At 43.8% G+C, this 14,492-nt stretch overlaps 1 protein-coding gene across 1 annotated transcript in view; it reads right to left on the reverse strand.

Annotated features, from left to right (window-relative positions):
* The window catches only part of LOC134532073 (eukaryotic translation initiation factor 2A), a 42,131-nt gene extending 36,530 nt beyond the window's left edge, over positions 1-5,601 (reverse strand). Inside the window, exon 1 of the mRNA XM_063368266.1 lies at positions 5,549-5,601. Coding sequence (XP_063224336.1) covers positions 5,549-5,576 — 28 coding nt within the window. The 5' untranslated portion in view covers positions 5,577-5,601. The remainder of the gene's footprint in view (positions 1-5,548) is intronic.
* Between the last annotated feature and the right edge of the window lie 8,891 nt (positions 5,602-14,492).

The following is a 14,492-nucleotide window of genomic DNA, read 5'->3' on the forward strand; positions in this document are numbered from 1 at the left end:
GATAGAATTAAAAAAATAATAGATACATTTACTAATAATAATTCAACACATTCACACGTATCCAGTCACACATTGCTGACACCACAGCTAAACCTGATCATCGGATTCTAGCCTTTCCATGTTTTCTTAACATGGAAAGGGCATTTTGGAAGTCTGATGAACTCTGGTAGTTCGTTTCATGTGCGTGCAGTAGTCAAAGGAAAAGAACTATCTTGTGTTGGGGAATGAGCAAAGAACAATTACGCTGAGAACGGGTACCTATACCATGACATGAACCGAGGTACTGAAACTTATCAGCAAGATAGGTCGGTGCCTGTGTTGTTAATGTTTTCTGTAGTAATAAAAGGCAATGGAATTGTCATCTTTGTTATGTGTAAGTCAAGAACACTGTGCAATGAGCACTACGCCAATGGCCTTGTGAGTGTTGTGAGAGCCAACAGCACCCTCATTGGTAACAAATCATGACCACTGGATATTGGTTGGATCAGAAGAGAATCTTCTTCGCCCACTGGCTCACACTCAAGTACGTTCCGGAGGTGATTCGATCAATCACCAATAGGACCATCAAGAAGGCAGGAGGGGGCTAGTCCCCGGGGTTCTGGACACCACACCTGTTGAGTTTCCTGACTTTTTTAATGCATGGGTTTACCCTGATAAGATGAAAATCACAAGCTTCTTGCTAATAGAATTTGAAACTTTTCAAGTTATACAATATGCACACATCACGTTTACAGTATTTAGATGTATTTTTTTTAATTGTAAGGTTTGAAAAGTTGCACATTAACTTACATAAAAGGGAACGACCCTAACAAATTGATTTGCTCCCGGGCCCTTGGCTCTGATTAGTAACTGATCGTCCATCAAAGCTACAACAACTTATGATTACTCTCTATAAATTAAATCATGGGTAGTCAGCCAGGTGAAAGACTAATAAATTACAAAATGAAACAAACAAAGCTGCATCATATTGATTTCATTTTAAAACACAGAGCATGTTCTGTTGTGAGTTTACGAACCTGCCATCGGCAAATGGGAGGTCATGGGTTCAATCCCTGCCACCTGACCGAGACAACGTAATTCATATGCATTCAAGGCAGATATGACAAGTTTGTATAAAAAAAATGGTACTTGGCTCCAAGCTGTTGGTCTGCTAAGCAGGTATCATGCAGTCTGTATCATGCATACAAGTTGATCCCTTGATCCTTATGGCATGATCCTGTATACATTGATCCTGTGAGACATAATGCTTGCTGTTTTAATTTAGAACATTGAAAGATCATGGACATAACAGAAACTTGTGATTATTATTATTATGATCGTAGGGTGAAATCAAAACAAAAAGTTTGCACAAGATCGGACACACTTAAAAAAACATTTAATCCTGGACAAACTTAACCCTGAAATGTTTCTTTCATATAGTTAAAAGTTTACAGTTTATAAAGGAACTGCATTAAAAATACTAAGAAATGAATTTGTAATCTGGAAATGTTTTAGTCTATCACAAAAACAAATTTTTTTTGAAACTTCCTTTCAGCATAACTTTATACGCTTTTGAAATTTTTTTCTCCTTTAACCACTTCAAAAAAAAAAAAAAAACAATAATTATTTTCCTGCATCACCACACCATAGCTTGGAAGTAGTCTTCTCAGAATGTCACTAGGTAATTATAATTTTAAATCCTCTGTATACTGTTCACAATTCACTGCAGCTCAAAATAATTACATCAGATTTTAACTAAGAGAAAGAAGTCCTTATCACTTCTGTAACATAAGAGTCAAAACACAGAACCTAAAATAAACACAACTTTTAAACACATGTTACTGCTAAGACCGATATTCAGCAAATGTATAGAAACCTAGCTTCTGGGATATAAATTGAATAATAAGTGAGAGATTATTGGTTGGATTGGACCGGCTACAATAATAATAAGAAAAATCTTCGTTAAAATTGTAATTTAAGTATTATTAACATAGCTGGCATAACCTAACCAACATTTCACTTTATTATTATTCATCTAACGTATTTATCCTAACATTCTTCAGAACTTGCTATAAACAGGTTATAGTGCAATTATCGATAGTGAGTTATCACATATTGACACAGAATGCTGTCATACTAGTAATTCATAGCCTAGGAAAGTGACAGGTAAGATACGGTCCGCCAGACAGATCCGGTGCCCAGACTGATGTAATCTGGCACTTGAGAGAGTTCTGAATGAAAACTTAACTTGCAGTGAAATGAAATCTACAATTTAATTGATAAATTTACTTTTATTTGCACTCATTAATTCAAATATGTGTATTACTTTAACGAAAAGATTATTTTAACTATAACTTTTATACATGTTTGCTATTTATTTTCTTCCAATCTGTGTTATTCTGTTAAGGATAGGATGATGATAGGAAAAGTAGGAAACGAATGGGAGTGTTTCAAGTTTAATGTGCCTCGAAAAAGTCAAATTGATGGTTGTTCCAATCGAGTGGAAGAGAGATAGATGTGGCGCAAGCGTACAATGAGCGTAACGGGACAGTGTAATGGGACAATTTGCATTACGGGACACTTTTTTGTGCGTGCAGCCGGCATTCATCGATTTACTAGACGTTGTTACGTCAAAAGATAACGGAATGGCAACAGAGCATTCACAACATAGCCGTCTCTACCAGAGACGGCAATGCAGTGGTACGAGAGCCAGACAGATGCGTAACACGTGGAGTTACACCCACCACCCGCATCTGCCCCCATCACATCATCACATGGGCCATCCCTCAGTTCACACAATCCGAGTCTGTCGCTTGTCGCGCAGCCTTTCAATATCACATATTCTTTGCTTTTCTGAAGTCAGAAACATTGAGACATTTCCCATTTGCCATAATGACAACTAAAAAAATGTAAAGTAAATTTGTCTGGATGGTTGTTTAGGTTAGGTTAGTTACTTTTAAAATACTGTAAATTCACTTTAATTTTTTACTACGTTAATTTTGTGGGATAATGAAAGAAACATAGTTGAAATAGTGTCTACTCTAGGGCATTACTTTTACACCCAAATTTTCGGAACTATTTAAAAGCCCTAGCCCTAACTTGGTCAAGCAATTGGTCAATTTAGACACTAAATGGGGATTTTACGTACTTAAGTCAGCTTTTCAAGGAGCCACAAATTTAAACATTAATTGAATCCCATCATTAAAGGTTGTAATGATATACTAACATCAATACATCACTTCACCTACAATAGTTTTGTTCCCAGAAACAATTAGGAATTTTCAAACACTGTATTCAAGGTGGATAGAGGAAGTGATCAACAACATGATTTTTAGAATATGAATTTAATTTTTCACTCCAAAGCCTCTACTCTAGAATTTTACAGCTAATGGTAAAGTGAATGGAAGAGAGAATTAATTCTAAGGCCGGTATTCCAAGAAATGCCACACCTGTGCCCTAACCATATCCCTAGTGCACCATAGGAAATGGCCAGTCCCTTATTTTTAGGCAACGGATTTTGGTGTCCCATCGGTTGCCGTTCTGTTGCCCTAATTCTGCCCATGCGCACAGCTAACTTTTTCGTTGATTTTGTCAAGATGACTGAACCGCATCTGGCGCCATTAACTCGTAAACAATAATTTTTGTGATCATTGGAGAGCACATCAAGCATGTTGATGTGCCAAATGAAACTTAATGATAGCGAAACTAACCTGTACACTTTGTATTCTTTGTACACTTTAATTCCCATGAAAACAATTAATCACAACTTTAAAAGAACTAGCGAAAATTAAAATTACACCATTTAACTTGCACGGTAGAGCTGCTATCTGTAGGATATGTATTGTAGCAAATGTAATGACAGTTGCCAAATGTCTGCTAGAATGCATTGAAATCAGTTTCTAGCCTCGTTCAGCGCACTTTATTAAAACGGTTGCTTTTTCGCTACCTAACAAAGATTGTGTTTCGTTTGGTCACGTTCTGGAATCGGTCTGCTAGTTAGGTTACAGTTGTTTCCCAACAAGGTAGTGCATATTCGCTATCTCAACCATGTGTGTTAGAATACCGCCTGTCCTTCAGGACTGCAGCCTGCCCAATCACAGGGCAGCTGAATCTTTCCACCCGCCAATCAAAAGCCTGGCCACCGAAAGGCTGTGCCACTTGTTTGCAAGGAAGCTTTCTCAACACAGGCTTTTGAAACCTACTTAATTTATTTTCATCCAAATGTAAAAATACTATAGAAGAATAAATTTTAATATTAATGGCTATAATCTTAATAAGCATACAATTTTTAAAAGAAACAAAAATAACATATAACTTAAAATCTGGTAAATGTAATATTATAATTTATTGACAGTTTGATAAAATTGAGTTCCTCTAATCATCCATGATAGTTTTCTCAACTGCATTCCAGTATTTTAAGTAGTCTTCCAGGAGTTTACCGCTTGAAAGTTTGGGTTCAGTTTACATACTACAGTTTAAATATTGTAATATGGTGTAAATAGTTCATTAGATTAGATTAACTACAATTAAACTCTGTAAAATCGTGTGAATGGTTGGTTTGGTTAGTGACAATTAAAATACTCCACACAGTTTTACAAGACAATCAAAGCACATTACCTGAAAGCTAAAACATTTTCTTGTATTTTACATGCTGCCGCATCTAAACTAACAAATTACCTTTATCTATGAAATATCATGACAAATAGCTCCTACTACTGTTCCTTGGTGAGGCCTGGGAAAAGCTGGTACAAGCTTGAGAGGAACGTGGTAGACGAACAAGGTGTGAGCATTTAAGAGGACTTTGAAGAAAGCGTAATTTTTATGCTTAAGTGCAAGCATTGATAGCCTATTTCAAAATACGGTTGAATGAGTGAACACCAGATAGTTTGGCAGATTGGCAATGGACTAAATGAACAAACAGCCTGAAACAGATGATCATCTAAATGCTTTGTAATTTATGTGGGCAAATAAAAATATTTCCAAAACATTGGAATCAAAATACCTTATTGCATATTAACTTTTAAAACGCTACTACGAAATAAAATACAGTTTAAGTGACGCACAGTACTGCAAAATCACAGATTTACAAGTAAACAACGACAAACCCATTGTGCAAATAGGTAACTCAAAACGAAATCGTTCAAAATTCATATACTGTACTGTAGTCTGTTCAATAAATTCATGTTTAGCAACGATGATTAAAAGGTATCACGGAACAAACTATTAAGTAACCCAAATTATGTTATTCAAGACTACCAATAATTTCTACGAAATACTAAATTTCACATGAATTTTAAAAACTTGCATATTTTTACCAATAAAATCTAATCAGATATTATTGTTAAAGGTACAAAAATATCACATGAGCACGTGTCAATACTGTTGCCGACAGTAGAATATTAGACACGTATGGAATAATGGATACGGGATTATATAAGCTACTAGGCTACAACCAATTACAAAACAATAATATTCAAGCGTTTTGTATATTAAGAATAATATTAATGTGCATAATCATACTCCAGCGACCATTGTGTAAGTAAATATATGGAAAAAGACATATGCTCACCCGCAACAACAGGAACGTTGGACGCCATCTTTTTTACATGGAGCAAGGGGTGATTACAGAGTATACAAAGATTGATTGATTGAATGATTATTTGTTTGATTGAATGATTGATTGATACACTTGCAGATGGGTTTCCACCTGTGTCAAGGAGTCCCCCCCCCCCCCCTTTCTCAACCCCAATTTCTAAAACCTCTTCCACAAGTCCTTTCCCTTCTCACATTCAGTATCTTTCCCTCAATCCCATTCCTCTTCAATCTCGTCCTCACCAAGAAAACTTGATTTCCTCTTTCGATTATTCTCACTCTCTCTGAATCTTCCACCCCTGATCAAGTCTTCCTCTATACGCCCCTTTGTTCAACCTTTCTCCAGCATCCCCCAGAAACCCTCGCCACTCATCAACTCCATATAAACTTCACATGTCTCTCTACTTTCCTCCTTCTGTGTGTCGTCGTCCCTCCGAAAGTCATAAAAGCCCGGCCTCCACCCGCTAGTATTAAACCCCGCTAACGGAACGCACCTCTAGCCCATGTCACGTGAGTCAAGCCAGCTGTCGACACCGGTGAGTGCCTTCACAGATTACGTCCATATGCCAACACCACCAAACAGTTGACGCCGACCACCGGTGCTCCCTCTGGTTCGCACAGGCCGTTATGTCACAACACTTACTCTTAAGTGCGCTGGACACGCCCGAGCGTGATGTCCGCAGAGTGTGTAAAAGTGCGCCGCGACAGACACCATTGCGACGTCAGCGACAGGCCAGGTGTGGCAATGCGCCTAATTCATTATATAATTATTCTGTCAAATTAAAACAACTAAATTAATAACAATTTAAAAGGGGATTCATATAAGGGAAATTATATCTAATTGTCTTATAAGCATATATTGTGTAACTTGTCCTTAAGTCCAAAACTGGCCGGGTCGGTTTTCCCGCGTTCCACATGGTTAGGCGCGAGGCCGCAGGGCGGTCTCGCGCTCAGTTACCGTCGGGAGCTCACAGGGGTCGGTCGCTCCGCGAACGTCGGGCCATCAACTTTCGCGCTTCATCTACATATCAGCAATAGTGTAAGTTTTATAAATCCTTTATCAGCTAGGCGCCGACGTCAGTGCCGGAGCGACTGATTTTAAGTAAAGTTCTGTTCCTCGGGAGACGGCCCGTGCCGGATGCTGAACCTACCCCGCAGACCAGATGTGGTGCAGGGGTTTTTTAGATTTATGCGGCCGGATTAGGTCCTGGACCGAAAATTGGACCAGGTACGCACGGAGAGATTATTAAAAAAGAGGTTTTAAGAAATGACTATATTTACCAGAAGTGAACTCGGTATGGACAAAGGATGATGTCTCTCCGTGGGACGTGCGTCCACCCCGGTCCACGAGTCGCGCTGTACTGGCGTCATGTCATGGCGCCCGGCCGAGGCTCGGTGGCCCTCGCGCCAGGGTTGACCTCATTACGTTAGTTTCTGATATGATATGTTAATAATAGAATTTAAGGGCGTTAAATTCTTACGTTAATTATTAAAGCTGAATCAAGGTCATTCGTCCCTTCTACAAATTGAAGTTATTATGTTAGAAATTATTTCATTTAAATTTTATGTCACACCAGCGACTGTTCGTCTCTTGCCAGATTGCTCTGGTGGGGGTAATAACGTAACACGAGGAATGAATAATTATGTAATATGGTCTAATTAACTAATTCAGGCAGAAGGCCGCTAGGGGAACACTCACACACATATCGACGTATCACACACGTGAGTGCCCGGGCACTCCTACGTCGCACTTTCGTCAACCGACTTTAAATTAATACGTAATACTGTTTAATAATCAGTGTTTGTTTTTATAACGTGGTTGGTTGAAATGACAGTCTGTTTATTTGGGTGGGGCCGGGTTCTACCTTGGTTGCTGGTGGCTCGCCTGACTCGGGTGGGCCATGGCTAGGGGCGCGTTCCGTTAGCGGGGTTGAATACTGGCGGTTGCAGGTCGGGCTTTAGGGTGGCCTTCGGTCGGACGACGTCACACGCAACAGATGGCGCTGGCGAGGCATAACGGCCTGAAGGAGCCGGGGAGACACTTGGGTCGACGTCAAAGCTATCTACAGTTCATCATGGGAGTGGCCGTTAATCCACCCAAACACTTTGTCGACCCACAAACCAATGTAGGGATCTTGTTTGCAAGTGCAACAATGTAACACCCATTTAATACGTAATTAATTATCAGTGCGAGTGTATGTAGTGCCAACATATTTTTTGTCCAGTGTAACTGTGTAACTTGTGTCCCCATCCACACTATGTGAGATGCGAGATTAAAAAACCAGCATCTAAATACCGTTTCTTTATTTCGCAAATGCCTCCTGAACAATTAGGAAACAGTCCTTGTCGTCGCCTGGCCGACTAGCCCCTGGATGATAGTATTTTGCCGGCTACTCAGTGTTCGGTAGAGAGGGGTTCGGGCCACGTGGCCAAGGGACTTAGTCACCAGGATAACAATTGATACACTCGAAGACAGTTTCCAGGTTCTTTATATACGGTAAATCAAACCCTTTACAAGGGGCTGCCGCGTTTCCACCTGTGACTGATTCTGTAGGGCGAAGACCAGTTCCGCGCACTGATACTGTATGGGAAAAATACGTGACGTCCCGTTCGTGATGAGCAATACCCGCGTCGCTAAGACTCGAACTCTATATGACTCGCCCCATAAGCTGAACGACTGACCAGACAACACGGTGCCCGAGGGGGCCTGTAAATTACCGTACAAACAATGGCGAAAACCAGTCCGCAAAAAGAACTCCGCGACTCGTAAACCACCGGAGAAAACACACTCGCGAGAGAAGTGACTGACTGCAAGCCACGACTGAATGACGAGGTGACACACTCGCCTAAATGACAACACGACTGTAAGGTAGGAATTACTTCCTCTCGGCAAGGCCTGAACTCCAGCGAGACACCGCGCCCGTTCTCACCGTCTTGGAGAGATCTCGCAGACACGTCCGCTGTCTCCAGCGCCCAGCTGCCGACTGCTTGCCTCACCGCCTCGCGCGACCGAGCGCCCGCGTCCCTCCCCTCCCTGCGAGCCCGCGGAACACGCTGATTGATCACAGACGGAAGCCACGGCTTTGGCGCCTGGTGAACAATCACAACTTATTGCACATGACACTTCAAATAATAAAATTAACACTTTACAGTAAAGGATGTTAATAAATATTTACAATAATTCGTCCCGTCCGGTTATTAAGTATTTACATTAATTTTCCACTGTCATGTGAACCTCTCTTCCCTCCCCTGCCCTAGCCGCACAGCACTATCGTCGCACACGCAACACAGGGCAGGAGAAGGCGTTGGCGTGGCATAACGGGCTGTGAGAGCTGGGTCGACGTCATCCTCTATACTTTTTAGGGCCAGTGTGTATTAGAAGCAGGGACTCCCTCCCACCATCAACAGCCATCGATCCTAGTGGAACACACAGGGGCAAAAACCCACGACCACCTCGGTTAATCCTCGAATTAACCTGACGCCCACCGGAGATTTCCTTTAGAGCCACTGAAATCCACTAGGACCGCCCCGGGTCTCGATCCCGAGATCGCGGATGACGGCAACAGTGTGAATAAACTGAAGAATTATAGTTCAGGATAGGCTGAGAATATTTACCTTAGTTCCTTTCTTGTTGTGACGCAACGATTCGGAGCTAATGAATTGACACTAAACTCGTACCGTATGTACATCGCGGTTTCGGCGCGAAATGGCTGGCTGCCCCACGCAGGGCTCCAACCTTGATGAGTTCACGATCGTGACTGCCCAGCTATGTTGCCGTCGTCCGGGGTCTCGGGCTCGTGTCCCGGTGCGGCTCCTAGTGGGAATGGCTGTTGTCGATGTAGTGTTTCCGGATGGGCGCCAGACTAGCTCTGTTTCTAGTCGATAGGTGGGTCGTGGGGTCGATTGCCCCTGCGTGGCCCACTAGGACCGTCGGCGGTGTTGCGTGGGATGTAAGGAATTACCTACTTGGTGGTGTTTGGAAGTCGTATGGCTACTTGATTAGGCGCTGAAGTAATGCAACAAATGACGTGCGTCGTTTATTCATGCGACTGTGGGTTTGGTGTAATTCCGTTGATTACACACCACGTCGTACAGAGGGTGACATCACACAATACATAAGTTACACAATTACACAAAGTTATTCTAAAAAGTTACGTAATGAAGGCGTGGCACAAGTTTACTGAAATGTTACGTGGTGGCGCGTCGGACAAGTTTACTCAAGGATGTTCTAGGTTTAAGGCGTCGCACAAAATTACTAAAATGTTACGTATTAGCGTGGCACTAGGCGGTTCTGAGCCTGGTTACACAAAAGAGGGGAGAGGGCGATTGGAGGCAGCCAATCCCGTATATCAATGTCTCGAGGCGGTGTTCGCGTCCACTGTAGTGGAGCGCGGACCACAGCGAAATGCGTCCAAGTTCCCTTACGGGGTGGTGTCAGCGCCGAGGCGACTGGTTTTAGTTCAAGTTCTCTGGTTCGGGAGGCGGCCCGTGCCGTATACTGAAACTACCCCGCAGACCAAGTGTGGTGCAGGGGTTTTTAATGTTTATGCGGCCGGATTAAGTCCTGGACCGAAAATTTGGACCGGGTATGCACGGAGAGATTAATAAAAAGAGTTTTCGAGGAAGTGACTATAATTACCAGAAGTGAGTTCAATGCAGACAATGGATGATGTCTCTCCGTGGGACGTGCGTCCGCCCCTGTCCACGAGTCGCGCTGTACTTGCGTGATGTCATGGCGTCCGGCCGAGGCTCGGTGTCCCTCGCGCCGGGGTTGACCTCTTTACGTTATTTTGCAATTTAACACGTTAATAAGAGATTTTAAGGGCGCTTAATTCCTACATTAATTATTAAGGCTAAATTAACATTACTCATCCCTTTTACAATTTAGAGTTAGTATGTTTACGAATCATATCTTTTAAACTATACGTCACACCAGAGACTGTTCGTATCTTGCCGGACTGCTCCGGTGGGGGTAATAACGACAATACAAGGGGTTAATAATTATGTCATATGAAATACTTAACTAATATATGTAGAAGGCCGCCAGGGGAACACTCACACACGTATCGACACATTTTCACACATGAGTGCCCGGGCACTCCTACGTCGCACTTTCATTAAGCGAACGTTTAACTTATACGTAATGTTGTTTATATTTTGTGTGCGTTTTATCAAAGTGGTCGACTGTAACGTCGGGCTGTTTATTGTGGGGCTGGGTTCTACCTTGTCTGCTGGTGGCTCGCCTGACTCGGGTGGGCCATGGCTAGGGGCGCGTTCCGTTAGCGGGGCCGAATACTGGCGGTTGCAGGTCGGGCTTTAGGGTGGCCTTCGGTCGGACGACGTCAATGTGGAGAAGGGAGGGCTCAAAGATGTTGTTAGTAGGTTCTTCAACAACAGGAGCAGCCACCAAGCTTAGTGAGCCATGCTGGGGCCGACGACCCACACCAACCCTTAGGTTAGACTTCCGATCTAACTTGGAGCCCTCCTGAACCAATCTCATATTAAAATTGTTACAAATTACTTCAGTATCATTAAGTTCAACCCGGTTATCAGTCACGGGAACACCGGGCGGTAGAAATTCGTTTGGGTGCTTGGTAAATGCCTAATTTATAACAATGCCTTAATAATTATCCGAATTTATTAGTTAAGTTTAAATTTTGTATCTGGAATGTGTTTAAAATATTTGGTAAGTCAGAAGTTGACGTCGTCTGGCCGACGACCACCCCAGAGCCCGATCTGCACCCGCCAGTATACGCTCCCGCTAACGGAACACCCCTGGCCATGGCCCACCCGAGTCAGGCGACCCGAACAGCAATTAAAGACAAAGCCGCGGAAACCTGAGTAGACAAGAGAAGAACCGTACCCATTCCTCCTGAAACATTAAATGAGGATTTTAGCGACAATAAAATCTCTTCCAGACACACCCGTTTGGAGTCTAGCGTAATGAGGTCACGCCTGGCGCGAGAGAGGCCGAGCCTCCCTCGGACGCCATGCCAGTTCGGCAGTTCAGCGCAGCTCATGGACCGGGGCGGACCTACGTCCCACGGAGAGGCAACATCCTTTGTCTACATTGAAAGTAACGTCCGGTAAATATAGTCACTAATTAACAAAACCCCCTTTATTACTTAACCTCTCCGTGAGTACCCGGTCCCTTTTTTCGGTCCAGGACCTAATCCGGCCGCATCAACTTAAGGACACCCCGCACCACACTTGGTCAACGGGGCTGATCTTCAGCATACGGCACGGGCCGTCTCCCGCAACGTACAGAACTTTATTTAAGGTCACGCGCACGGCGCTGACCACAAACCCGCAAGGGAACTTGGACAAACTTAATTGCGGTGCGTGTTTCACCACAGTGGGCACAACACCCGCGCCGAGACATTTGCATACGGGATTGGCCGTCTCCAATCGCCCGCCCCCTTAATTCAGTGTATTTTTGTATCCCGTATTTTGTACTGCTAACTTACGTTACCCGAGTAACGAGTGCCACGTAACTTGTGCGCGCCCCCTTAATCCAGTGTATTTTTGTATCCCGTGTTTTGTATTGCTAACTTACGTTACCCGAGTAACGAGTGCCACGTAACTTGTGCGCACCCCCTTAATTCAGTGTATTTTTGTATCCCGTATTTTGTATTGCTAACTTACGTTACCCGAGTAACGAGTGCCACGTAACCTGTACGCGCCCCCTTAATTCAGCGTATTTTGTGTCCCGCCTTTGTGTTACGAAATTACGTTACCTGCGTACCCAGTGAGACGTCTGAGACATAACAGCATCCGAGGCCACGTAACGCGGAACACAAACAATACGGCGCCACGGAATAACAAGTAACAACCCCCCGGGGACCTCTGTAGAGTGTTGTATTGTGTACGACTCGCTCCTCTGAATAAAAGGTACGACACCACCACCTCAACTCCACGTCTCTTATTTAAAATCATCTCACGCAACACCGCCGCCGGCCCTAGTGGGCCACGCAGGGGCACATACATCCACGACCCCAAATTCACGACTAGAAACGAGCTAGTCTGGCGCCCACCCGGACAACACAGATCAAGAACCGCCTTTTCCCACTAGGAGCCACACCGGGACTCGAGCCCGAGACCCCGGACGATGGCAAAGTGTAGCTAGTGGTTGCCAGACCTATTTAGATGACAATGCTAGTTACAGAGTTAAGTGAGCTGGAGAAGGTTCAGGATAGAACAAATTGTTGGTTTATGGATATTAAAGAAGTGATTGGTAAGAAGGGGAAATGCATAGACCATCTTAAATTTTTAAGGTTGAGGGCGTACGGTGTTATGGAGAAATTATCGGTACTAAATAGTGGGCGCCACCACGTGAGTGGGCACGTGGACCCGGCTGGAGACTCTAACCCAGGGCGTTACGTGGCCCGTGTGCGGCGAGATATTTGGCCCTCTAGATATTAAATGCGCCGCTCTCGACCCTACCTAAGCCCGCTCTCAGCGTCGGGCACGCTTCTACCACGCAGTGGGCTCTCAGGGCGTCCCACACGCCGCCGACCAGGTTGGGGTCCCACGTGGTCCATCCGAACACAGAGACACGTAACACAGTTAATTGGTTTATTTTACTCACGATTTATTTCCGTACACGTTCCTTCACTGGTATAACTGTGAAAATGCCCGAGGTACGAATCGGCTTAGAGGAGGCTGACCACACACGTGGTCGTCTCAAGGCAGCGACACGACCGCCCTCGGCTGGCGGGAGAGAACGACTGGGATGAGATCATGGTTTGCAGGTGGCAAGATGGCGCCCTTCGCGCCGAACACAATTACCGTTACAACACTCCACGATTCCGTGCCCCGGCGAAAGTTAAGTAAATAATAGATTACATTAATAATTATATAAAAATTACTGGCAATTTAAAATACATTAATGTTTACGTAGTTATTAAGAATTATTCTAAAACATTTCTACCCTCGCCCAAGTCCGTGCCTATTCGGGTCCGCCTGGGCAACGTCTATAGTTTTATAATTAATTGTAATATTTAAACTGGAGAAACACATGATTACACTGCAACAAGACACTGGGGCCAAAGAATAAAAGAAAAAAGGTTTCAATATTAATTAGCATACTTAGGGGTGCGGCGCACTGCATCTAGGCGCCCTCTTGCCGGGCTGGAGACACACGCACACATGCACGCACGAGCGGGAGGTTTGAATAGAGACGGTGGCTGGGCGGTGTCATATCGGGCTCAAAGGGGCCGCAGGCCCGGACGACGTCAAGGTGTTGGTGTAGCAAGTATTACTTGGTGGAAATATTAGTAAAAATGCTTGAAGTGATTAATTGAGAGTGGCTGGGGGCAGATGGGAACTAGGGTGCTCAGAGGTGCGTATAGAGGTCAGAGAGATTATGGTTGGAAGTTTTCTGATTGATTTGTGTTGGACAGAAAGATAGAGCACACCTTCTTAGTTTGACAGGAAAGGAGTGGAATTTACTAAGAAATGCTAGAGGTGACAGATGAAAGGGATTTGAGAAGACAACAAATACAGTGAAAGGATGAGAGTGTTAAAAGGGTTGACTGTCTTGGTGAGGGGTGGAAGGAAAAGTCAAATTTTTGAGTATAATTCAAATAAATTTATTGAATATTCATGAAATAAAGATGCCATCAATAAATACCTTACTGTATCTTTAGAGTTTTGAGAATTTGCTATAGGTTAACTGAGATGCTAAAGTTGACGCCGTCCCCGCTACCTCTGATTATTTAGACGTGATTTTGTTAGGTTCGTGTTCTCAGGGAAAGTTCGGCCTTGTGGCTAGAGGTAGGGGTCCACGCAGTAGGGCCCCCCGAGCTGTTGAGGCCACTCGGGATGCCTGAATAATAACACAAAACTTCTTCAGATAGTTGGTGAATTTAATACAGCACAGCCCAATACATGGTGCTGCCCGTTCTGGCCGTAACGGTTTG

Source organism: Bacillus rossius, chromosome 5 (assembly GCF_032445375.1).
Source record: "Bacillus rossius redtenbacheri isolate Brsri chromosome 5, Brsri_v3, whole genome shotgun sequence".
Lineage (NCBI taxonomy): Eukaryota > Metazoa > Arthropoda > Insecta > Phasmatodea > Bacillidae > Bacillus > Bacillus rossius.